The sequence below is a fragment of the Patagioenas fasciata genome, chromosome 1 (genome assembly GCF_037038585.1).
Source record: "Patagioenas fasciata isolate bPatFas1 chromosome 1, bPatFas1.hap1, whole genome shotgun sequence".
NCBI classification, from domain to species: domain Eukaryota; kingdom Metazoa; phylum Chordata; class Aves; order Columbiformes; family Columbidae; genus Patagioenas; species Patagioenas fasciata.
In genome coordinates this window covers 23,646,922-23,673,210 of record NC_092520.1, presented here as the reverse complement: position 1 = coordinate 23,673,210, position 26,289 = coordinate 23,646,922, and the positions used below count along the sequence as shown (strand labels likewise).

Genomic DNA, 26,289 nt, shown 5'->3' with positions numbered 1-26,289 from the left:
TCTGTTTTCTTGGCCAGCAGAACAGAGCCAATAATGCGAAGAGGCTCAAGATGGCATGAGCCTCTTTTTGTGGCTCTGGCAAGCTCTCACCTCTCCTGTCTCTTTAGTTCTGTTAACTATATGTAAGGACTTGACTTATAGCTACTGAGTGTCCATATGGGAGCCTGACACTTTCTCATTAATCACAACCATGTGTTCCCCTCCAAATTTTATTTTTATTGCCTGTTTCTGCTGCTCAGCCAGAGCACTGAGGAGTCCTGTGGCCATTCGCTATCTACTTGAACTTGCTCCACTGCCTCGTGCAGTGCATGGAGATTTACTGGGCACTCCTGCAGAGTAGTGATTGATGATGTTATCATCTTTTTTTCACAAAACTAGTTCCTCTGTGAATTGAAGCTGGCACCTATATGGAGAACACTGCTGTTCCTCTCCTGGGCACATACCCAGATTTGCTTTGCATGAGATCCAGGGAGCAAGATGAAGGAGAAACAGATAGATGCCCTTGGGTCTTGTCCCACTTTGTAGTCACCTAATAACTGTGGTGTGCTTTTTGACCCAGAAATGGAGAAATACTCCTGTATGCTTACATTCAGCCATAGCCAAGTGACAGAGTTTTTAAGAGTTCTGACAGAAAGGCAGAACCAAATATTATGAGGTGAAAAATGAGAGGTGGGGGGGAGGAAAAAAGAAATCCTTGAGAAGGAAAGCCCTGCCAAGAGCTCTTTTCTCCAGCCAAATCAGGTCACAAGCGCCAAATGGCTCTCCCGTAACATTCGAACCAGTGTTGAGAAAGCCGTGTCCGCTATTGAGAGTGACAGTTTCTCTTTGTGTCGACCCAAAATTAACATGTTTAGTAAATCATGTGGAAACAGATCCTGAAGTGCAGGCTGGCATCAGATAATGCAAATGAATAACAATACTTTTTTGAGGGATAGAGTTATTGTAGCTGTGATTTTTCTTTAAGGCATAAGCAAGACAAATTTTGTAGCTAAGAGTCTTGTTAAACCAACCAAGTAGCTGGAAAAAGTAATTCATGTATACTGTTTTTATTCAACAGTGCCAGCTGGTCTATTAAGAGATATTATCTCTGCTTAAAAAACTGACCTTGCTTAATATTATTGAAACAGATCAAATGAAAGACTTCCAAAAAAGTTTTCACATAATTTCAATTTAACCTATAAAGTCTATCATTATAGTATTTCATTAAGAAAAAAAGTTGTTGAGATTTACAAAAATATAAACATGATCAGAGTACCCAGTCATATTAGACAAGAATTTAGCATTTGTTCATTTACTTTTTGAAGGAAGAGTAATAAAGCCTGATAGGTCAGGATATACAGCAACTGTTGTCTGAAGTCTAAGGGAAATTTCCGCTCTTGAGGAGATTATTCCACAAAATTAGGGTTTTTTTAATCTTCCTTTGAAGTGTTTGAGAATGACTAATATGGCAGTTAGAATATTGAATTGAATGGGCCAACCTGCTGTGGCAATACCCATGGGTCCCTAGCTAGGCAGTTTGCTTTACTAACAGTATCTGAAATGTTGCTACTAACCAGATTCCCATTCACATGGAAAAATAAATTCTTTCACACTCAGTGAAGTTTTGAATTCAAATCAAGTAGCAAGTCAGGAGTTGACCCTGAAGTGTTCCTGCTAACACCTACATTAATAATGTATGCTACCACCTGTGTTAATAATGTATGGGGGAGAGGTCTAGCCCTAAGCTAAAGTTCATACTAGTACAAGCACTAAAATATAAGTCTGGTTTCACTGTGCTGGTAATCTAGTCATATGTTTTAGCTAGAAATTTTCTTACCATGTGGCTACTCCCACTGGAGCTGCCTTTATCTAACTGTTGCGGTAAAGACCAACCATGATGTGACATAACCTGGATAAAATACTTGGTAACAGAAGCAATTCTCTCATGGTAGAAATAACCCTACTCACTCAGAAGAATGCTTTACTGTCATGTACATGTGTATGACACATTTGTTGAACCACCTCCAGTCTTTAGAAAGAGGTTGATATTCCAGATTTTATTAACTTATTTTGGCTTAATCCAGTAGATATGAACTGTCATAGCTGATGGCATCTTTCACAGAAGCTTTTAAGCTGAAAACCTGACATGTACATTAAGACTTCTGATACCAGATCAGCTAGATTACCAGCAACAAATTCTCATGATTAAGAAAGTTAATGGTAGTTTCTCCTTGTCTGAACCACAAAAAGGCAAAATATCTTCAACAGAATCCCAGCAGCTTCCAGTGCTGAATGCATCAGGTGGAAGAGAAAACAAAGCACCTTGCTCACTTGTTGATTTTAAATCAAAGGACTCAAAGGACAGGCATCCACTGGTTTAGTATATATGTAAGTATCTGGACGGATCTTTGCCATACCACCCGACTGCCCACGAGCAGTAAATGGCTGGAGTAGATGTTTGGTATTTTTACAACAGAAGCACAAACTGTCTACCCTCTGGTTTCTGAGGGTAAAACTTTTATGCAGGTGTAGTGTTGAAAGGAATACAAGATACAAGAAAACACAAGAAAGGCATGGCCTTACTGGTGCGAGTCCAGTGAAGAACCATGAAGATGATAAGGGATTGAGGTATCTGCCATATGAGAAGGGGGTGAAAGGCTGAAACTGTTTAGCCTGGAGAAGAGGCGGCTTGGGGGTATCTTGTCAATGTGTATAAATACCTGATGGGGGAGCCAGACTCCTTTCTGTGGTACTCAGTGACAGGAACAGAGGTGATGAGCACTCAGTGAAACACAGGATGTTCCCTCTGAACATCAGGAAACACTTTTTTACTGTGAGGGTGCTTGATCACTGAATAGATAGCCTGGAGAAGTTGTCCTTGGAGGTACTTAAAACCCTACTGGCTGTGGTCTGGGGCAACCTGTGCTCATTGATCATGCTTTAAGCATCAGGCTGGACTAGGTGACCTCCAGAGATGTCTTCCAGCCTCATCCATGCTGGAACTGTGTACTAGTGAGGGCTGTGCAAAAAAAAAAAAAAAAAAAAAAAAACAACCTGCCAGCCAGGAAAGCTTGTTGCCAGCATGACATTTCTCTGTTTGCAATTATGTCTCTAAGGCCTATGGAATCCTATACTTCCTTTCCTGGTTTTTGCATCCTTGCAAATATGTATCTCCTTGATTTTCATGTTATTTCACATGCTTCCTTTTCGCTGCATCACATACAAACTTGTCTTCAGCACCAGAGTATAATGCTATTGTCTCAGTTTGTGTTTCTAAGGCAATCTTGCGAGAGGTCATGTGGTCATCTTTTCTAACAACACTGGCCCCAGTGCCATTTTCCCAACTGGCCCCTGCAATTACCTTTGGGACATTTTCTGTGGCTTCTTTTACCTATGATATGTCTGTCTAGTTCTGATCCATCTACATTTTAATTTAATTTTCCTTAATGCAAAAGAAGCTATTTAGCAGGTATCAATAAAAAATCTAGATATCATCTCTGGCAGGTTTCTGAAAACACCTTACTGACATTGAGTTTATTTGCTTACGGATTCTTTTTATCCAGGTTCTGTACAATTGCAGAGTAGTTGCATAGTCCCTCACAAGTAAAAATATAACAACTAAACAAATAAAATAATGAAATACAATTTTATACATAAAATATAACAGCTGAAGGCATAACAAAAATTCCCAACATATCTTGGGGGAGATGCTGAGCTTCTCCTTTCAAACCGGATTTGCTTCTGCCTGGGGGCTGCAAGGTATGGCTGTGGAAGCCGGGGAGATCTGCCTGCCCCTCTGCGATGTCCTGTCCGGGTACAAGCAGTGGCCTTGCTGGGGTGAGAAACTTCAGCCACAGCTGGACTAGCTCGTCCCTTAACACATCTGCAACCAGGCAGCAGATCCTGGAGTGCTGCACTCTGAGGAAGACAGCGAGCAACGACAGACTGAGGACAGAGGGACTGTGTCTCTAGAGACTTGTGTCTGAGGGCGAGCCTGGAGGGCTTTATTTTTATCCCCTAGACAAGTCATCTGCAAAACAACTTCAGAGCAACTGTAGCTCAGTTTGAACCTCCCTGCAGGCAATGCTAGTTTACTGTTCCCCCTGGTGTAAACACAGCCCCGTGACACAAACATACTCACCATCTGGGTGGAAGCCCCCTGAGCTCTCGTCAGTGACCACAGCAGGTTCTCTGCCACCAACAGACCAAGTGCTCACCCAGCGCAGGAAACCTCCCTTGGCCTGTGATGACAGATGCAGCAGGGTATTCCCATGGTGTCACACAAACTTCATTTGGATTTTTTTTTTTGAGCTCTTTAGCTTGGCAGTGCCACTTGGTCTTTCCCTCATCGATACTCAGAGAAATTATGCAGACTGCTAGTGCATGAAAGCAGAAACTATAAATGCTTTGAAAATAAGAATTGAAATGAGACATGAAAAAGTCGGCTGCACCAAATTTACCCAAGAAAATATGTTTTTGTAGAAGTGTGAGTGAAGGGCTAAAGAACCAGGCAAGGTCTGAGCAGCAGAAGCGGAGGCAGCTTGGTAGAGGCGTCCTCCAACAGAAGGAAGACGTCCCTGACCCCCAGAGAGGCCCCTCTTCTCTCCATCCCACAGCCGTTTCCTTCAGGCTTGGGTCTCAGGCCCGCACTTTTGAGAAGTAGTTTCGCTGTGGGCAGTGACGTGCACCCTTAAGACAACCACCTGCGCGGCTCGGTTTCACTTGCTGGGGCCAGAGGACTGTAGGGCACCGCCAGCCATGGCAGCGGTCTGGCCCTACGGCTGCCCCGCTGGAAGCCCATTTCACCTGGCAGGTAAGGTCTCCTCACACTACCTCTTGGACCCTTTCCTCTCCATTTCACAGTCTCTCACTGCATCCATTCACATCTTGCCTTTGTTTCTCCTTTGACTTCTTATCCATTTATTTTCTTTCACATCTTTTATTTTCTGTCCCACATTTCTTCTCTCTTCTAGGGATGCTTTTCTCCTTCCCATCATCTTCATCCTTCTCAGTCCAACCTGGCTTTTGCTCTTACTGCACCTGATACATTTCATGCTCACGGCAAAAAGTATTTAAATATATTGATTTTTGTTTTCCTGTTATGAATCTGTTTCCTGGTGTTAATGTTAGCTTGACCTGATCATTTTAAACAATCTTCTGCAATTTCCCAGGTAAATAATCTGTGAATCTGATACCTTGGTGAAGTGAAATATAACAATGCATCTGTATCTAACCAGGTTTTGTTATTGTTGTTCAATAATCTAAATAGAAGAAGGCACGATATTAATATCTCGCAAATCCTTTGTTTTGTTAGAGTGAAGAGTTTTGTATTTTAAGGCTTGATTTGCTCTACTGAAAACCATCTCAACATTTAACTGTTAAGAGAAAAGGAAATAAGATTTGCTTCCATCTCAAATGCCTGAAACTATTTTTCTCTAGCTCTAAAATAAATGGCTTGCTGCTATCAAACATGATCTTGCTGATTCAAAATCCAGGACTGAAACAAAAGGACAGTGTGGTTTTTTTTCTGATTTATGTGTTTCTGATGTATGCCTGGAAAAGTTATTTAACAACCTACAGTCCATTTTCAGCTCCATGTACAGGGATAATAATATTTACTTCAAAGAGCAATTGTTAGATATTATTCATTCATGGCTGAAAGTCTACATGAGCTATTTGAGGAGAAGGTGGAGTAAGAATGAAAATGAGTATTTTATGATCTCCTGCTTTGCTTGACTGCTGATACTACTACTAAGCAAACCCTGTTGAAGAGGGATTTCTGTGTTTTCTTCTTGACTGAGCTTTGCTAGTCTTACAGGCTGCATAACAAAGTAAAAAAAAAAAAAAAGAAAATCATCTGGGATTGGGGTGTGATGGTGCCCAAAGGGCCCTGCAAGGGATAGACTTTGATGTGGCTAATAGACAGTTCTGCAAAGAGAGAACAAAAGGTGTGAGAGCCCCAAGGTGCGATTATCTTCCAGGACAACCAGTGTTCTTTCTGTTGAGATATTATTTAGTCAAAGTGAGGTATATAGGGAGACAGTGCTACTTCTTGTAAGACTAGCTGTTATAGGGAAAAATAGCAAATGCTTTTGGACATACAAACTGGCTAGGATTTGAAGGATCAGAGGCATAGCTGACAGCAGAAATCTTGAGAACTGCTAGCTCCATACATCTCTCTCTAGCAAATCACTCTTTTTTAAAAATCAATTTTGATGAAAAAAATGTTAAGCTTTTAATTAATTATATGTAATATCTTAAAAATGTGTGTATTCCCTTTAAGAATCTATCTACTTCTTAGAGACAAGACCTAGTAATAAATTGTGCAGACAACAGAGGGTATCCATATGATAAACCGTAATAATCAGAAGCTGCAGCACTTAACCAGCAAAGCTAAACTATAATAACACCTGGAGGAGAACGTACACAGCATCTGTAGACTTAAAGCATCAGGTCTGTCTTTAAATTATGGACTCAGAACTGCAAAAATTGCAGGAAAGAAAAAGCATCTTACCTGTGATATTTGCTGGAAATAAATGTTCCCCAGCAGCGAGGAATGTAATCCCAAGAACTTTAGAAAACAAAATGTGCAATACAATATATATGTAAATACACCTATATACATTAAAAGTACTACTCCAGTTCATCATCTTCTTAACTTTTGCTGGTCATCCTAAGCAAGAGCTTGTGGTTAAAGAGAATATTATCTAGCATATAATTAGCCTGCATTAGTGGATGAGGTGGAAGGGTGGATGGGGCCTGGGAGCTGAGGCAGTAGTAGTTTCATGTTTTGCAAACAGGGGAATTTTGTGATGAACAGAGGCTTTTGGTGACCTTTCTCATCAGGGGAAATTTTCCATTAACAACTGCTCTTGCTCCCTTGTTTTTATTGCACCCTCTCTTACTGAGAGCTGTTTATGGGATTACCTGCACTTTTGGAAAAACTGAGAGAAATGAAGTTGTCAGATACCGACTGAGATCTCCCTGTGGCTGTCAAAAGAGAAGAAATTTCATATAATCAAGGCCTGCAAGCTCAGGCCCTAACAAGCTCTGGATTAGATTATGGTGTGTCTGATTGCACAAAAACTATAGGACCATACTGTTGAAAAACCCCTCACAAAACATGCAAGTGTCCATTACATTCCTGTGGCGGAGACCCAGGAAAATATGAGATGGGCCAGCACACTTTTGCTTTTTAAGAAGGACCCAGAAATGCTTGGGACCCAGTTGTCTTGCAGGATCTGTCCATCTCCCAGCAGTACACCATTTTTTCTCCAACAAGCCAGCTGACAAACATTCCAGAGCAAGTTCAGGCACCAAGCCCTGCCACCGGCAGGAAGGTAAAATCAATGAGCACCCCAGGGAGAATCAAGTTTGATCCTGACTACAATCTCTTTCCTGAGACATGCAAAAACCTGGGTGCAAGCCAGCTCTGAATGTTGGGTAAGGCCAGTACATGATCTGCTTACTCAGGGAAACAGTCATGCCCGACAGAACGTATTTTCGTGGTCATCCATCACCATTTCATGGATAAGAAGATAAGGTATTACTTCTGAAGTGAAAATTCCTGAAGGTGAAGGGATTGTGCAGAAAAATAGTTGTTTTCCAGTGGAAGTAAATACAACTTAACACTATGGGTGTTTTATTTCTTTTGAGGTTTGTCCCCACTTGCTTCTCCCCTCTTATCTTCAGAAAATTCCTCAAGTTACCCACATTTCAAGCTACCGAGAAGCTGGAAGATGTCCAGAGCACAGCCCGACTGCGAGGGCCACCCCCACGTCTCTGCCCAGCAGTGCATGGGTTCACACTGTGCAGCTCAGTGGTGGCCGGTTTGTCACAGAGCAGAGGTGCGGACATCCTGTCCTTCTGCAGCATCCCGGTTGAGAACCCTTCCTATAATGATCTCAAAATAGTAAAGCACAGGATACCTGTTGTTTATGAATTTCAGAGAATGTGTCTTTCAAAAGATATGAAACTTTGTGGCATAAACTCACTCAGGTTAAAGATTCTGCACTGTTAGCTGAGAAGCTGTTTTGGTTCATTGGGTTGAGTTAGACTTTCTGAAAATCTTCATGGAGATGTTTGCTGTGAAAGGCAGGGATGAAAAAGTCCAGCAAATAGCAATGGGAGTGAAACTGGAGAGTAAAAAATTTACAAAGAAAAAATGTAGAAGAGCATGAGTGAAGCAAAAAGCCATTTCATTTTTTTATAGTAACACTAGAAAAGGACATGGACTGTTTAAAAGGAAAATAGGGACCAAAATATCAATCCAGAGCCAACAAAGAGCAACATTTCTCAAATGGACAGGAAGACCTTATTTCCCATATGGCTTAACTCTATGACTGTTAATGGAAACACATTTAAGAAGATACTATGGGACTCTTAACTGAAACATGATGCAAAATGCTACCTTAAGGAATCTGTAACTCTTCAAACACAGATAATACCCTAGAAATTGCTGGTGTGTTCGAAGTATAGACTCTTATTTTCTCTTCTATATTTCATGACAAATTAGATGATAACAAAGCTATACAGATATCTGGGTAAACATTGTGTGCTTATTTCCCATCCAAAGGAAGGAACAGCTCCTTAATTTTTTTGAAGATGTTTCTTTAAAATCTTCTGGAAAACCTGAACAGGGTAAACAAACAGAAAAGCTAGCTTATCACCTGGATATTTAGCTCTGTAACTGTTGTAAGACACTATTTACTCCTTTCTTTGTAGTCTAGGCTTAATTGTGTAGATGAGATTTCTAATGGGTGAGCTACAAGGACTGGTTTGGAAAGTGTTTTATTGTTACAATGTGCTCTTTAAGGAGTATGTTGGATTTTACATTTGTACAACCACTTGGAAATTGCAATTGTTTTTTAACGCTAACCTCATAATGATAGTATTTTTTTAAATTCATTTTTATAGATTTTGGTGCCAAACACCAACTACCATTTTTATCAAATACTTTGGATTAATTTTTATCTTTTTATATTTTGTAGCAGAATCTTTCTCTCCCACTCTTCCTCTTTCTGTCCATTCTTCCCCCAAATACAATTCAGGTCCTCTGTGTTCTGTCCTCACCTCCTTTTCCAGGAAGGGGTAGAAAATATACTATAGTCAGTTGTGAAAACTGTTGTTTTCATTTAAAAGGGAAGTTCTAAAATACTAGGATGACAAATAGTATTGTTTCATTATCTACCATCTGTTTTCATTTCTCTTTTGGGGAGATCCTTTTCTCCTTGTTGATGAGATGCCAGGAATCTCATACCTTTACCTTTAGGTACTTAACTCAAGTAGCCTTTGCTTGCAATAAGTTAGTAATTCCACTTATGTCAGTAGAAGTGCTAGAGTGTGTCAGGTAATGAGACTGGAGTATTTAAATACAGAGCAATTAAAAAAAAAAAAGAGTTAAAGCAAACTCACTATGTCATTAGATGAAACATATCTGTTTGCTTTGCTTCAGGGTTGTCTATCCAGCTTTTTAATGGCATAAACCTCCCTTCCCCATGAGCAAACATCCTCTAGAGGACCATCAAGAATAAGGACAGCCCAGTGCCATTTCCTGATTCATGAGGGACCTCTGTGGTGGCATCACACCAGTGCTTCTTTGCCCACAGAATTGTCCCTTTGTTCACAGAATTACAGAAATGTTAAGATGGGAAGGGACCTCTGGGGGCCATTTTATCTTAAACAGGGCCACCTAGAGCCAGCTGTCTGGGACACCGTCCAGGTAGCTTTTGAATATCTCTGAGGGTGGAGACCACCACCTCTCTAGGCAACCTGTATCATTGCTCAGTCACCCACATAGTGAAAAACTTTGTACACATTGCCTCTGACCCTGTCATTTGGCACCACTGAAAAAAGTCTGGCTCTGTCCCCTTTACACCCTCCCTTTAGGTATTTATGTACATTGATAGGATCCCCCCAAGCCTTCTCTTCTCCAGGCTGAACAGTCCCAGCTCTCTCAGCCTTTCCTCAGAGAAGAGATGCTCCAGTCCCTTAATCATCTTTGTGGGCCTTCACTGGCCTCTCTTTAGTATGTCCATGTCTCTCATACTGAGGAACCCACAACTGGAGACAGGACTCCAGGTGGGTCCTTCCCAGTGCTGAGCAGAGGAGAAGGACCTCTACCTGCTGGAAAAACCCCTCCTAATGCAGCCCAGAATACCATTGTTCACCATACTTAGTGGGGTGGAAAGGTCTCAGTGATGTGAGAGCCAAGAAGAAGCTCCCTTGAGAGGATGGAAGATGTGGGTAAGAAGCAGAAGAATCAGCCACCAAGGAGACTCTTCCTCAGAAAGGGAGATTTCCATGGTAGCTGAGGTTGATGGCATTTTCAGCCACGTTTCAGCCACTTCCCAAAAAGGGACATCCTAAGCAGTTGCAGTTATTCTTTGTAAACCAGATCACAAGTACCTGAAATGGCACCAACTGTGGGTAGAGCAGCAAGGATTTCAGCGAGTTCCTTGTATGCATCAGCCCAAGCAAAAAAGTCACCATGGGATCATGGTCCAGAGACCTGTGGAAGGCCTGTCATTCATTCAGCTAGTCACATGAAAAGCAGACAAAATGAATAATAACAAGCAAAATAACAGTTCAGCTGTTTGGGTAGAACCTTTATCTCAGATGCCCAGGGAAGGCAGGTGAAAAGTTATCTTAGTGAAATGAAAGACAAATAAGGGTTTGAATACAACCCTGCAGTCCTTCCTCACCCAAGCCCAGGTAAACAAAAAACAGAAGAAGCAGAACAGAGAGATAAAAGAGAGATAAATGTCTTGCTTCAGCCTTCAGCATTTGCTTCATGCTAAGGAGATATTTTTTTTTATTGCTGTTTCAGGTAAAAACCATAAATTACTGACATAGACCGAGAACTCAGAAAGATCATTACAAAGCAAATCTAGAAATTAAGGAGCAACATGGTGCTAGGGCCAGTTCATATTTAGCAAAGAAACCCACAACAGCTAAAGGGGTTGGGCTGCTTGTAAATGTACATAATCTCTCACTAACAGCAACTAATTCCCAGAGGAACAGCAGGTTTCATGTACTCAGGAGGGCAGGTATATGATTAGAAAGCCTGAAAAATGATAGAATTATATGAATAAGTCAAACTGGGTTGTTATTCTGCCTGGCTGAAACGAATACTGAAATCACAATATGAATCACAGATCATTATTTTGATATCAGACTGCAATAAAGTTAGTGGTGAAAGTAGTCAATAAAATTCAATATGTAGTAGTATCATGTGAAGAATGTGTCTGCACTTTGTGTTATCATTGGCTTACTTTTATAAAACACTGAAACAAACATACTTGTAAGTAACCAGTAAAAAAGCAAGAGTATCTCTGGTGACTCCCAGCTACCTGCTCTGTTGAATAAGGTTTTGTTTGGGTCTCTGGCAGAGGAGTGTAAAATACATCCCCAGTGTGATTCCTGATTTGAAATTTTCTGCCATCTCAATTATTCTGTCTTAAAACTTCTACGTAATTTATAAGCTGGCTACAATGAGCCATAGGCAGAGCAGCTGACTGGCCTTCTCTAAGAAGAAACGTACTAGCATCGAATGGCGTAATTTTATCAGAAAGATGAAATTTTCTGAAATCTGTACCAAAATATGTTAGGATGTAACAAGACAGAGAATAAATTATTGGAAATGATGCACAGGTCATTAGATATACCAGAAAAATGTGAAAAAGTAAATTCCTTGCAGCTGTTTTCATCTGAGACCTGAAAATGGAGGTCGAGGAATATGAAAAATATAGAAAATTGATTTTTAGACAGGCTTCCCTGCTGCACATGGCAAACTGTGGTGGAGTAGGTGGGTCTCGACATTGATGTTCCTTAGATAGACTGAGCGAAGTTCTTACTTCTTTCTCATATGTTGAAAAGAGATTCAGGCATAGATTAAATTTGTAAGGACTAGGGAAACAGATTTTGTAAGGCAGAGGCAGTGTAGTTTTACTACAGAAGCTGACATAAAGCAAATAAGTTATCAAGCAACAGAACCCTTTGATGGCACTTGCACTAGTTGAATTAGAAATGGTTATTCACTGTGACAAGTTCTGGTTTAATAGCTCTGCGAAAGAAACGCTTTGAGATCACTATAATAAATAGGGAGACAACTTATTTGAAACTGTTCTGCTGAGTAGGAAGTTTTAACTGTATATGTATGAGTAGTTATTGTGCAAAAAATGCCCTTTAAAAAAATTTGTTTCAAAATGAATATATTATATATAATGATATAACTGAGTCAGAATGTTATCTGAGCCACACGAGGATGACTGTGGGATCTCCCCAGAAAGAGTCAGTATTTCTAAGCTGTCTTTTAATAAAAAAATTGGAAAATATTGCTGCAGAAGAAAAGAAGGAAAAAATCAGCTATCATCAATTATCTAATTAATGTATGAAATAATTTCCAAGGATTTTTTTGTTTCCCATTTCACTTCCTAAGAATAAAAAAAAAAAAAAAAATGCAGGGCAGCTCCTCCGCAAGCGAACAGGAGCCACTCTGATGGAGTTGGTTACCAGTCGGGAAAGCACCCTGCGCTCCAGGGGGCCGAGCGTGTGGCCCGCGGTGCCTCCGCTCCTGACTCGGCCCCACCGGAGCGCCCACTCTCCTCTGGGCTGCGCGGGCCGGCAGCGCTCCCTGGCGGCCACCGCGCCCGGCCGCGGTGTTGGCCGCTATGGGTCCCTCTGCGCGGAGGCTCCTGACCCGGGGAGAAGAGCCCCGGGGAGCAGAGCCCCGGGGAGCAGCAGCGTGTGATGCCGTTGCCTGAGCGGCTGCAGGGGAAAAATGAGGTGGTGGGTGGGGAGGAGGGAGTGGATCCGGGTGGAAAAATAACCCAGGTGGAGGATTGCAGGCAATGGCAATCAAGACTGGCAAGTGACAGTAGCCTTCCAGGACGATGTATAATACGTATTGTTTCTCATTATTAGCTTTTGACTCAGTGCATGTAGCCTAATTAAGCACTTTCCTAAATGACACAGCCTTCCCTGCTCCCCTCTTCTCACTGCTTTCCTACTCAGTGATTTAAGTTTAGAGATTCTTGGTTCCTTTCCACCAAACCCTCCTGGAGAGCTACCACACTCTATAGGATTTTTTTTCCATCTCAAATGTCAGTCATGCTTGAACATGACTGTAAATAACTAAATCAGTTCACGTGATGATTGTTGTAATTAACTGGTAAGACCAGATAAGTGACTGGTCCTGACCTATACATACCCCATTTAGTGTTACAACAACTAGTCACAATTAACATGACCTGCAACAGGGATCTCTTGTCACCCACGTTGCTTGTTAAACCTTGTCCTAACATGGTTGTTATTCTGCCACACAGAGCAACACCTCTGGCCCCATCATCATGTAGGAATGAACAGGCAGGTTGCATTTTTTGGAAGCTAGGAGTTAGTTAAGCTGAAAGGGTGAAGACACCAAGGAAGGAAGGTGCGTTAAAAGTTGATGAAGGAGGAAAGTTTGATGGGAGAGAAATAATATATGGTTAAGAGGTAGGAATTCATTTAAGATCAGTTCTTTCTACCTATCCTGCCTCTCTCTGATTTTTATTGTATATATGCTGAGTAAAATTCTCACTTCAGGACCCACCTCAAGTTTCTTTTGAGGAAAAGGCAGCCACATGCAAAGGTGTGGGGTTTTTTTTAAGAGCTAATGTATGTGTGTTAGGCTCATCAATGTCACCACTTTGACAGATTTGTTTCTGGCAATACATGACTGTGGGACAACTGTGGCTTTCCTACGAAAAAGGGTCCTTCTACTTTCCCTGATCAGGAAGAAAATTTTAGAAAGTTGTTCCAGAGATTCTTACCCAGAGAAAACAGTCTGCAGCCAAATAAGAAGCAAAACTTTGTTTGCTTTATGTAAATCTCCTGAGCTGTAAAGCAGAGCAGAAGATTGTTCTATGTCTAGGAAAGGCCCGACTGCTATGTAAAATATTATACTAAGCACCCTGAGCTGAACAAAAACACAAGATGCATCCTTGGTACAAAGAGAAAGGTTTTCCCTTCATCCTTCACAGTCTTCCAGTTCCTCAGCTAATCTCTTTCTGACGAACTCAGACTTTCAACATATTTTGGAGTGGCTTTCTCAGTGTTCCAAAGGCTAATTTAGTCATCTCCCATTTGAGAATAAAATTTTGTAAGCAGTTCCATTAGGTGAACCATCTGATAGCTGAACTATCTTAAACATACTTTCTTGGTTTGATATCACTTCAGTAGATTCAGGCCTTTCTTCTCAGCACCATAACATGGAAGACCAATTTATGACTTGTACAGGCATTTCCCCATGTATGTGTCTACACATCCTGATGAAATCCTGACTCAGTTTATGGCAAGTAGAGGTTAGTCTGACTTCAGTGAGAATAAGATTTTTCCTACTGCACTTATTTTTGTATAACCTATAAGAAGATAATGGAGATGGAAAGCAGGCATAAACAAACATTGTTCAGAGGCCTCAATTTATTTCCATTCCAGCTTCACTACAGTTCAGCAATACACAACATGATTATGCACACTACATATCTGATATTCCTTACCCAGTGCTTTCAATCTCTGCTGTTCTTACTTTGAGCTTTTCGGAGGATGATTGACATGCAGATCATAACTACAGTCCTGAGCAGGCAAGCTAGAAGCTTGAAGATCAAGATGGTGAATCAGAGCATTACCATTTTCTCAATATTTATTTTCTAGATCCTGTTTCTTCTGAAAGCCTCAGTTATGCTCTGATTTTCTGCTTTGTCAATGCAATGTGTTTCTCTAAGACCTACACAAGTTTAGGCTACTCCATGTCATGTTAACACTTCTGACTATAACATTACTCATTTTTTCTCACTGTAAAGGAGCTGGAATCACCTCAGGTTCACAATACCCTTTCTAACCCTAAAAACCTTGTTGAATTTTACAGGAAAAAAAGGTAGAGGACAGCAGTGACAAGTTCTAGCAGTTAACAGGTCAGGGAGTCCCATTTTCTCTTATACATGAGGGTGTCATATCAGGGTGCTCGCTACTCCCTCTTCCAGCATATACTCCCACATACTGTTCTATACAGATGCAGTTCCAGTTCTTCAGACACCTTGTTTGCATGTCTCATTCACAGTCTCACTGCTACATCTGTCTGCTTCTGCCTAACTTGTAGCTGCAAATCTTTTCCCTGTTGGTGTTTAAATACATCTTCCTCTATCCTACTGCAGCAGTAGGCATCCTGCTAACAAGACAATGTGAGCAAAGTGGAGTGATGCCAGGATAAATTGGCTCAACTTGTACTGAAGCTAAAATTATTTGCAGATAGAAAGCTGAAGCAAGGGAATGCTTAACAGGCCAAATGAGTTGAACTTTTGAGGTTGTATTTTCAGGTGGTTTCAGTTGGTGTGTCTTAGAAATCAATAGACATAGGCAGGTTTCCATCAGCTGAGCCCCTGGTTGTGAGCCAGTGAGATGGTCCCTGGTTTGAAAAATGTGAAAAGTAGAGTGACCAACAAACAGAAGTGGAGAAAGCTGAGCAGAGAAAGACTTGGTGAAAAGTTCATGGGAGGCCTGGAAACGTGGGTTGCATTGATGGGGAGGAATTCAGCATGCTTGGTGTAGATACCTAATGTATACCTGACTTTCAGCTGCCCTCTGGCACTCACTGTCTCAAGAAGTGCCAACATCATCTTTCTCACCAATGGAGGGAGATACGCCTCCCTAAAGAAGTGCTGTTCACCTTTCTTGGGGATCACAGACAGATGGACAGGATCTTCACAGTATCACAGTATGTTTGGGATTGGAAGGGACCTCAAAAGATCATCTAGTCCAATCCCCCTGCTGGAGCAGGAATGCCTAGGTGAGGTCGCACAGGAATGTGTCCAGGCGGGCTTTGAATGTCTCCAGGGAAGGAGACTCCACAACCTCCCTGGGTAGCCTGTTCCAGTGCTCTGTTACCCTCACTGAGAAGAAGTTCTTTCTCAAATTGAAGTGGAACCTCTTGTGTTCCAGCTTGATCCCATTACTCCTTGTCCTATCATTGTTTGCCACTGAGAAGAGCCTGACTCCATCCTCATGGCACTCACCCTTTATATATTTATAAACATTAATAAGGTCACCCCTCAGTCTCCTCTTCTCCAAACTAAAGAGCAGACCTTCCTCAGAGGTCTGCAAAAGCAGACCATTGCCTGTGTATACTGTGGAAAGGTGACACCCAAAATAAAGTGTATGTTAGGTGCCTGAATGAGAACAATTCAGTCTTAATCCACATTTGTTAAGAGAACTGAGAATTGGTTGTCAAAGTGTTGCCAGCTTAGAGATCAGGCAGCTCTGGAAGGTACAAACATCAATGAAGACATAGCAGCAACTCTTCCTCATTTCTTCCTTTTTCCAGTTTTACTCCTTCCATCACCTGCAGAAACATTAATTTAACCTTTCAAGCACTTCCTGATATATTTGCCTTTTTTCCTCATTTCAGCTCTGCACCTTGCTTTATGTCCAGCCATGTCAGAAGATGAAGGAGGGAAAAAAAAAAAAAGGCAAAAAACCAAGACCCGAGGGCAGAAAATTCCCAGGTCGCCGGGAGAGAGAGATGTTATTTTATGATTCAGTGCTTATTTGTACTGTTGAGGACTGGCTTTAGGGACTTAATGGAAATCAGACACATTTAGCCCTGCCAGTTGTGCAGTCTTACTTCTGTTTTTCTTGTTCATGTGCAATGCTGGGAGCCTAGTTACTATATAGCTCCTTTAAGGCTAAAAGGTGACCTCTCAAGCTGCAGTCTCTGCAGAAAGACTCATATGAAGCATTGCAGAGAGACGGTGGCTTTGAGGCACCAGAAGCTTTCCCACACTGCTCCTTATGTGTAATGAGAAATGACATCTGCTACTCCTGCCAGGGCTGGGAGCTGGCAAGGGACACTGGGGTGTGACAGAAGCAGGGAGGTCTGAGGAAGAAGACAAGAGAAAGCCATGGGCTTACTCTTCCTTGCCTTCCACTTTCTGCATCTGCTTTCCTCAAAATAATGGTAATTACTGGCTTGTTTGCTTCCCGGAGGGGGAAGAGCTTAAGGCTGTGAATGACAGCTCAACAGAAGCAGCATCTAACCTGAACCTCACTTGTGAACTGCTGGGGTGCACAAATCCATGGCACAAAAGGCTCAGGAGAGTGTGTGATACATCAGAACAAATGCACCCTGTCCTGAAGAGAAGGGAAAGGGAAGACTAGATCTTGAGTCCTTGGGTGAGTTGAGTGTGGGCTCCAAAGGCAAGCCTGAGGGCTCTCTTTTGCCATTGCTTTCTTTTGCCATCACTCTGAGCAGGAGTGAGGGGTGCTTGGGGAATGTTTTTGACCTGAACATCTCCTTAGTGCCAATGGTGCATTATGATCCTCCAGCTCACGATGGGCAAATGCTGGCCTGGGGCTGCAGGGTTTGGTGCTGTAGGGCCCATTCAGAGATGGCGATCCAGAAGTGAGCTGCAAGAGGGAGCCTGTTTTGTAGTGTGGTTTCTGAAGGAGCCTCCAGAACACATAGAGGCTTTTATCTTTAGACATTTTCTGCAATTTTACGGAACATACTTCTGAAGTGTGATGGATCGATGCTTTTGAAAAGTTCTCTGAATACTGGTTCCACTCAGCTTCAATACACAAATACAGAGTTTGCAAAAGCGTATTGTATATCTGCATATTCCTTTTGCCTTAAAAGAAAGTAATCTTTCTACAGTTTTGTTGTATTTTATTTTTACTAAGATGGTTATGCCTGAGCAGAGATCTAGACATGATTACATTTGTTTCCTATTTCTGTTTTACAGTTCTTGTTATGACAGCAGTTACTTTCACTTCTGCAATGAAGCAAAACACATCTGAGATTGCATGTGTGTTTATCAGCCAGAAGGTTGAAGGTTCAGGAACACCAGAGGCATTAGTATCTCCTAAGGTAATCTAACAGAGAATGAGTTGCTTATAAAAATAATCCCATCCATTCCAGAAATACTTTCCCAGAATCTTACAACACCCTAAACCTGTAGGCTGTGGGGATGTCACAGTCAAAATAACCAGGGTTAGGCCAAATACAACTACAGAGGATTAGAGGGAAATACATATCACAATTCATACTTTGAAACTATAAGCAGATTTCTCTAGTTTTCTCTAGAACTGATTCTCTTGTTGCTACCTTAATGCTGTCTCACATTAGCATGCCTGAATGTTGCTGAATATAGCTGGAAATGTATCAAAGTAAAAACCTATATGTCCTCAAGAGGGGATTGCCAAGACCATGGTGTGAATCGGTGGCCTGCCACAGAGTGTGCCAAGGCTGCTGGGACTGATGGGGAAACTGCACCCCTCTCTGTTCCCACCAGCAAAGCCCATAAATCCCTGCCTAGTATAAAGCTTGGCTGAGACACCAAAGCTGGATAGGGAGTCAAATATGATTCTTACTTCTTCTCTTCTGACTTGAAATGGCAGAAGACCAAGAAGAGGTGGTGTGCAACTAAATTATAAAGCAGCTGAGACCCGTGATTAAAATATTTCCTGAGGATTCTTGTTTCAAGTTAGTCTTATAAAATATTTCTAATTCTTGGACAAATAAATTGATAATTCAGATAACAAATGAAGGTATACCAGTCAAAGCCATGCTGTCCTTGTATCAGGCAAAGCAGAATATGGCTGTTATCTCTAGATAATTCTCAGATCAAGAGAAGGGACAAAGAAGGAGCAAAGAATGGGAAGAATCAACTGGCCAAGCACAGTGCAGGCAGAGGATATGATGAACTCTGTCCTTTCATAAACTTACACCGGGTAAATTTCACCTACCAAAGTAAGGGAAACATTTACAGCTGCTCTTCAGACGAAGATATTTACTTCCCACCTTTTGCTGCAGTTAACCATAGAGACTCATTAATCTGTCAGTGGTTTTCAGAATGATTGTGGAATATTCTCTTTCTGTTTGTGATTCTCCTTTAGCTACACGCAATGGTGGGGAAATGAAAGGTGCGAAGGCGCCAAGCCCAAATATTCCTTGCTTAGTAAAGCCCCAAGGAGCTGAAGAGTAGTCTAGCTGGATGATGCAGTGTCAAGCAATGGAATGCTTAAAAAAAAAATAAATAAATCTGGCCCTGCCTTTGCACTGAGGTCGCAAACAGAAAGGTTGTATTACAGCTCGAAGTCTTCCTGTGGTTCTACATGAAAGGAAACAAAACATGAGAGTAGAGAATACCCTGTATCACTGTGAAATTGTCACATTTCTGGCGAAAATGGTTCTGCGATGTCTGTCTAGAGAACAGAATTAACTAATTCTATAGAAATCCTATAGTGTTTTCTCCTGCAGTAGAATTCAACATATTTATGAATAAGTTTGACAGTAGAAATGAAAAAAAAAAAAAAAAGAACAGAAGACGACATGATGAAGGTGTTGTTTCAGTATAAATTGTATTCATATTTTGGCATTATGAGGTATTACTAATTTATGAAAGCTTTTCCAGAGGTGCATCCTTTAAAATATTTGAATGCAAAAAGGCAAATAAAGATAATTGCTAACAAACACTTAACAATCTGTCCTCTTGCACTGCAGATTTCTAACATTTTGGAAGATCTTGGATGTTATTTGAATTCTCAAGGAACAGAAAACATCTATGAACCAACTCAAAATGTGGAAGTCAATTTGTTTGAAGATATTGAATTAAAAGTGATAATGAACATTTCGGAGGTCATTTCATGCTTTTGGTTCTTTAAAGAGAGCCAGCCTTGTAAACCTTCACTGGACTCAGAGAATCGGTAAGTCAAGGAATGTACTGGATCAAAGAACCTTTAAGAGATCATTTCTTTCAGAATACAAATGGAATATTTTCTGTGACTGTGCCAATTTAGTGATATGCATTACCTTTTAAAATCTTCAAATCTTTCTTAAGTGCTGTCACCCAGCAGCACGTTGCTGATTGTCATTTAGACACATGCACAGATAAGAATCTCAAAGCCAAGAATAGTTTGAAATAATCTTATTCTTTTAATTTGTATATCATCATGCATGGGGTTTCCAGGGAGTTTCTGGCTTTGATCAGTTTGAGCTTTGCAGTGCTCACGGGGCAAAATCATTATTTTATAGCCAAAGAAACTGAGACACGAAGAGTTATGTGACTTGTTATGGTCATGCTGCAGATCAGGAACAACAGCATCCTAATGCTCACAGCCAAACCTAGGCTAGAACCTGAGACTGGATTATTGCCTCCCCTTGCAAAACATGTAGGATGGGACTGTAAGTAAAGCATTTCCCTGTGGACCTCCACCATTGTCCAAAGCTTGGAAAATCCATCTTTCCCAATGCTCAGCATTAAGCTTCTGGTACCTGTTAAGTTCACACATGCTGCTTGTGTAGGAAGATACATGATGAAAACACTTCAAGTTGAAGAATGCTGTGTAAATAATGAATGCTAGTATCTCTGAAGGGTTTTTGCTAGAGCTAAAGAGCTAACATTTTATTGTGTGTTCTGCATATTACTTTCTAGATAGCAAATACAGGTTTACTTTCTGTTTTATAGATATGTTGCATCTTTGGCTTTTTCCCAAATAAAAGAAGCGCAAGCTGGAAAATACACCCTCTCAGTCATAAGTAAAACCAGCAACTACACAGTAGTTGTACCTGTTCTCATCCGAAGTAAGTATATCATCTCAGTTGAAAGGGATCACTCCATCAATAGATTCAAGGGGAGAGGCTCAAGTTCAAAGCCAATGAAGCTCTCATGTACTGCATTTCAGCCTTCTCCTAGATATTCATAGGACTTGGAGCTGTCTTCAGAGGCTGAAGTCAAAACCACAAACTGCATGAGAGTCAGCTTTTGTCAGCCAATAAACCACACAAATGAAAAAAGAGAGATGTAAATGAAGCTCACTTCTCCCTTGTGAGAGATTCCCCTTGTCCCAAAAGGGACAAATCAAGGGTGGCTTTTGCGTGTTCTCAAAGCTCGCAGGCTAGGTTTGTTTGCTTGTATCTTAACTTGTTTATTCCTGGTGTTGCCAGCTGGGCTGTTATCTGGACCACATCAGGATATCCCTTTTATTTTAGGGTTTTTGGCACTCTGAAGTCATGCTTCATCCCACTCTGCCACTTCTGCACCTGTGCCTGGTGCCAGGTGTCTTTGCTCTTCTCTCACAGATTTTTCCTTTTGCAGTTCTTTGGGTAGCAAGAGGCATCACTGAGGGAAGGGAAAAGAGGAAGTCCCTTTTCTCAGTGCCAGCCTTTACTTGTTTATTGGGTCTTAGGGTGAAACACATCAGTACTGCAGCTGCTCAGCACAAGGGTGCTAGAGAAGTTGAGATTTTAACTGCTGTTAAATGCTCATGACAGAGTACGTGCTTTTTGAAACGCTCACAGTTGGAGCAGATTTGATTGAATTTTCTCAAGGATGACAAAAGATACATCTTCGATGCAAAGGCAACTGGTGCAACTAAGTTTGATCTTCTGTTTCTAAGTAGGGGAGTCCAAGAACACCTTAAAAAAAAAAAAAGACCCATGTTGACATGATATTTTTTTTAACAGAAGAGAAATACCGTATTATTTTGTCTGGAAAGGACACAATTTAAAGATAAAATTTAAAAATATAAAAGAAATTTCAAAGAAAAGAAAGTTAAACATCAATCCAAACAGGAAAAACTGGCAAACCCTTCTAGAGACAGTTTCAACAACAAGCATTATTACTTGCCTTGTTTTTAATAAACTCTGACTAATAATATTTTTTATTCCCTCTTTACCTGTTTTTACAGTATTTCTTCTGTTTGTCTTTTTTTCTCACTCAGGTGTCAGAAGTATCACTTCCAGTCTCTCATTTTATTTTAAGGCCTATTGCATGTCTCAATTATAATTTTAACAGCTTCACTGAGGGGGCAGGGTATTAAATCTTTAATTAAAAATTACCTTGTCAACTACATCAGTTAGGCTTTAGAGGTAAAAAAAATTATTACATGTGCAAGTAAGAGTAGGTTGAAACAGTCTTGATAAAGATCTTTTCCATATCAATTGCTTGGATTGCATTCTCTTTGGTCCTGTGAATCTAATATCATAATTACATCTCTCATAAAATCCTCCAGGCTAGATAGGAACCCTTCAACCTAGATGTGAATCTCTATAGGTGAAAAAATCTCTTCTAGGCCCAGTTTATAAGAAGTAAATGAAGAAAGAAATTAAAAAGCCAGGAGTATTAGTCTCACCTTCACATGTTACCTTGCAGACAATGGAAGCATGGCTCTGAGGAAAATATCACTCTTCTGGGTAGAAGCTGCAATTTGATTGTAAACTGACCTAAAACCAGACTCCGTGATTTTCATTTTGAGTCAGATCTTTAACAGTTTTAATGCATCAAATTTTTATACTAATAGTTAGTCCAAGTCTGAGCCTGATAGGTTCAGGGGACTGAGAATCGTCTGGGAAGCTTTTCCTCTCTAAGTTACAGATATGGGATAGAGAAGTCTGCTGGTTATCAGAACTCATTATCACCCATTGTTTTTCCATGGTGTATCTGATCTGACTGAGTAGCATGCAGGGATGCGGTTTTGTGTAGAGACTTTGTAGTCCCAACAGATACTCCACCAAAAGCCACAGGGTGGAGATGTGATTTCAAAAGGTATCTCTGCTCCTGCCTAGTGAAATGAATAGCAACCACAGCAAATTAACACCTTTCAGTATCAGTCTCAGGATTGTTCTCTGGTGTATAGAGGCAACCCTTTGATACAGGCAAGCTGTGCATTTAGCAATCAAGGCTGAAAAGCTTGTGAGACCAACCCATAATATCCTTAGGGCAGAATAATTTTCTATTCCCTCGGTGTTGAAACCTGAAACAAATTACAACCCTGTAACTCAGTGTACTACGAAATGAGCAAAACACTGTTTCAAAATTATTTCAGTATTCTTAAATATTTGCATGATTTTTGACAGAGAAACCAGGCAAACCCTATTTCAGGAAAACGGAAAAATCAGATGCTATTGAATGCATATCTGAGAGCTACCCCCAGCCCTCCGTGGAGTGGATATTTTGCAAAACACCTGAAGATAGGTATGATGTATATTTATATGTATGTTGAATCCCTAGAGTAAAAGTTTAGCATCTTCTGAAGAAGGGAGAGGCTTAATTTTCCTAGCGAGCTGGGGAGAAGAAGAGGTTTGGGGTCAGAATTTCTGGAGACAGGCTCTGCCGTGTTGCACACCCACATGCTGATTGAAAACCTGTGCCTGCATGATCCACTTTTGGAGTGCTGCAACATATTTTTCTCAGAAATTTGGGCAATTGTCCTCTTTTGGAAACTTTCATCTCTTGGCTTGAAAACAGTTATGCCAGGTTCTGGTATTTTAATATCCCCAGAGCAAATCAAAGGTATGTCATTCTCTCTAGTTTTTCACTTCTTTTTTGAAATGTGAATACATTAGAACTGGGAAAATGTTACAAGCGATCATAATTTTATGAGATTTTTTTTCTATTCTATTAATCTATGAAGTTGATTCTATTAACAGTGGGAATAATACCGTTCTTTGCAATGTGGCAGTTTGGGATCTGGGTCTCAGAACGGGAGCTGGATTTGCAGCAGCTCCCACCGTCAAGAATTCAGAGATACAATGTGAAAGCTCAACCTCTATGGTTTCACTCTTGTACAGATTTTAGTTACAGTATTACCTGTCTATGGCCCAGTTTGAGCATACTCACGTCATTTCAGCTCATATTTCTGCCTAGATGGTGACTTTTTAATTTTCTTATCTTCACCATTCCTGGTTCCTTTTTATTTAGTGTTGTGAGATCCAGTTTTCCCACTATTGTTTGCATAGCTTGGAGATTTATCAGATTTATTTGCTTGAGGTTAACCATATGAGTCAATGAATAATTGTGCTTGTAATTGCAGTTGCCGAGATAAAATACATGATGAAACTGGGGAAATAGATGGCATACAGGTGGCACAACAGGAATTATTTCAAACTTCTATATGGTGCTGTGCAGTTAATGACCTGGGCAGAGAATGCAGCAGACTCTTTACAATAGGTAACTTCCATCTAAGATTTAGTAACATATAAGCTGGATCCTGTTGCTGAAGTTAGTTGCACTGCTCATCTGAGTACTCTTTCTGGGCTAAGCTTCTTGTTTGTAATCACTGGAACAAATCTGACAGTGAATATGATTGCTCTGTCTCATGTCTAAACTGTAAATTCTAATAGCTATTTGTGGCCTCTGTAAAAAATGTCTTGCCCTTTCACATTTTCTAAACATCTGTTATCTTTTTGTGCGTGCTTTTAGGACTGTGTTGCACTGAAATGCTCTTCAAATTGTTCCTAAATATATAAATGTATAAATAATCATGAGTAAACAGATAAATTCAGGTTTGTTTTTCTGTTTTGTTTTGTTTTTTAAATAAACCTGACCTGACCTAAACTCTGTGCTGAACTGTGCCTTATAGGCATCTTGTAAATTATGACAAAACTTGGTTTCAGACATCCAATTTACTAATTTCATGATTAATGAGTAGTTTTCCCAAATTCTAACTATCATTACAATGCAATAATAGATGTTTTTACAGCATTAGCAGAAAGATGTTGATCTGACCATTTTTCCAGGCAAAGTGATAGTTGTTTCAGTGATTATGTTTTGATTTTCTAGATTTAAATGAAACACGAGCAACGCCTTTACCTGAATTATTTCTTAAAGTCGGGGAACCATTGCTGATCAGATGCAGAGCTGTTCACCATAATTATAAATTCAGAATAAAATTGTCTTTTGAAAACAAAGAAGTTGAGCAGGTAAGAAGACAGGGCATATTTTTAAAAAGGTAACATTGGGCACTAAAAGCTGATTAAATGGGAATCTCTGTTGCAAACTAGGATCGTCAGTTTGAAGGATTAGAATATCAAACAGATCTCTCAGCAATTCGAGTCCAGTATGTGTTTGCTTCAGCGGCAGGAAGAAGCAACAGTGGACGTTACACCTGTTCTTCTACAGCTCATCCGAACCAAACTGCCTTGGTTAGAGTTTTAGGTAATTCCAACCCCAGTGTTAATTTTGTCCCTTGGTTGTTTTGCTTTGTTTTCCATGTGGCAGTTCTTTGCTTGTGGGTGTGTTTTGTAGTTCCTTTTATAAGGAAAAAGTCTGTTTGCTCTTGTTGGCAGTCCAGGAAAGCCAAGAGATTAATATGAACTGAGTTAGTCAGGTACCTGAAGATAATCAACCTTTTCTTTATATTGCCTTTCAAATAATTTAAATTAAAAGATGGTGCTTTTGGAAGTGAAATGAAATGGCACTGTTTAGAGATCTAGTCTGGATGATTGTTGCAATGGAATTTCTAGAGGCTGGAATTCATCTCTTGTTACTGTACATGACTCTTGGCTGGTGTGATGCAAAACCATAGTGGCTTTTTGTGGGGACAAAAAGCTATAGAGTTCCCAGGGGCTGTGCCTTGAGCTTCTTGAGTAGGTGGGTTAATGTAGTCGTGTGGCCCTTTTCCATGCCACCAACTCAGATGTAGGCGGTTGCAGAGCTGATACAAACAACTACATGTATAATAAAACACTGCACAAACATAATTTTTGGAGCTGACTGAGAATATAAGATATATTATCTGCCCCACATGTTCAGCTATTAATGCTCTATGTATTGATTTGGCCTGAGTCTGGAACTACCAGAGACTGGTCTCAACTGATGTGAGACAGAAATGTCCTGCTGTGACTCCAGTATGGATTTTGAAAAGCTGTGGTCACGGCCTCAGTCTTACCACTTGCTCGCACTGCATCTCCCTTTCACTCGTGTGCGGCACCTCCACCCCCCCTTGGCTCCTCTTTTGGAGCGGGTGAGATAAGGCAAAAGTTCTCATGGTCACTGCTCTACAGTTTTGTATGGTCTCTTTAGGTGCTCCTGGCTCTTATACAGAAAAAAGCAAGTAGAAATTCTGTACCAGGCTTGACCTGGGTCTTCCAGGAAGGAATCGAACAGTTGGAAGGTTCTCGCTGGTGGGCTTTTCCACTCAAAACCCAGAACAAGTGAGAAATGACCTTTTCCTCTTATGACAAAGGGGTGACAGACAATGGCCCTTTGGGTTTGCCAGATTTTTTATGGGAAAGTAAATCTGAGGAAGAATTTTAGCTCTGAAACCTGTAAAACTGGTAGCAAAAGAGAAATGAAAACTTTTGTCTTAATGGAGAATGCATGCCCAGAGAGATGGTGAAGAGCGAGTACTGGCAGAGCCGGCAAACTGCTGTGCGGAAGTGCTGCTGCAGCTGTGATGGATCTGAAGGAAAACCTGCAACTAGAGAGACAACTAGAGAGACAACTCTTCCAGCGTTATTGGTTGTTCTGCATGTTTCCTGCTTTCCAGGCACTGAAG

The 26,289-nt window shown here is 40.8% G+C and overlaps 1 protein-coding gene across 1 annotated transcript in view; it reads left to right on the top strand.

Moving 5' to 3' along the window:
- The first annotated feature begins 4,719 nt into the window (after positions 1-4,719).
- FLT3 (fms related receptor tyrosine kinase 3) overlaps positions 4,720-26,289 on the top strand; it is a 42,953-nt gene continuing 21,383 nt past the window's right edge. Inside the window, exons 1-8 of the mRNA XM_065848164.2 lie at positions 4,720-4,792; positions 17,754-17,878; positions 19,514-19,716; positions 20,478-20,593; positions 22,868-22,985; positions 23,824-23,960; positions 24,573-24,712; positions 24,794-24,947. Of these exons, the coding sequence (XP_065704236.2) occupies positions 4,738-4,792; positions 17,754-17,878; positions 19,514-19,716; positions 20,478-20,593; positions 22,868-22,985; positions 23,824-23,960; positions 24,573-24,712; positions 24,794-24,947 (1,048 nt within the window). The 5' untranslated portion in view covers positions 4,720-4,737. The remainder of the gene's footprint in view (positions 4,793-17,753; positions 17,879-19,513; positions 19,717-20,477; positions 20,594-22,867; positions 22,986-23,823; positions 23,961-24,572; positions 24,713-24,793; positions 24,948-26,289) is intronic.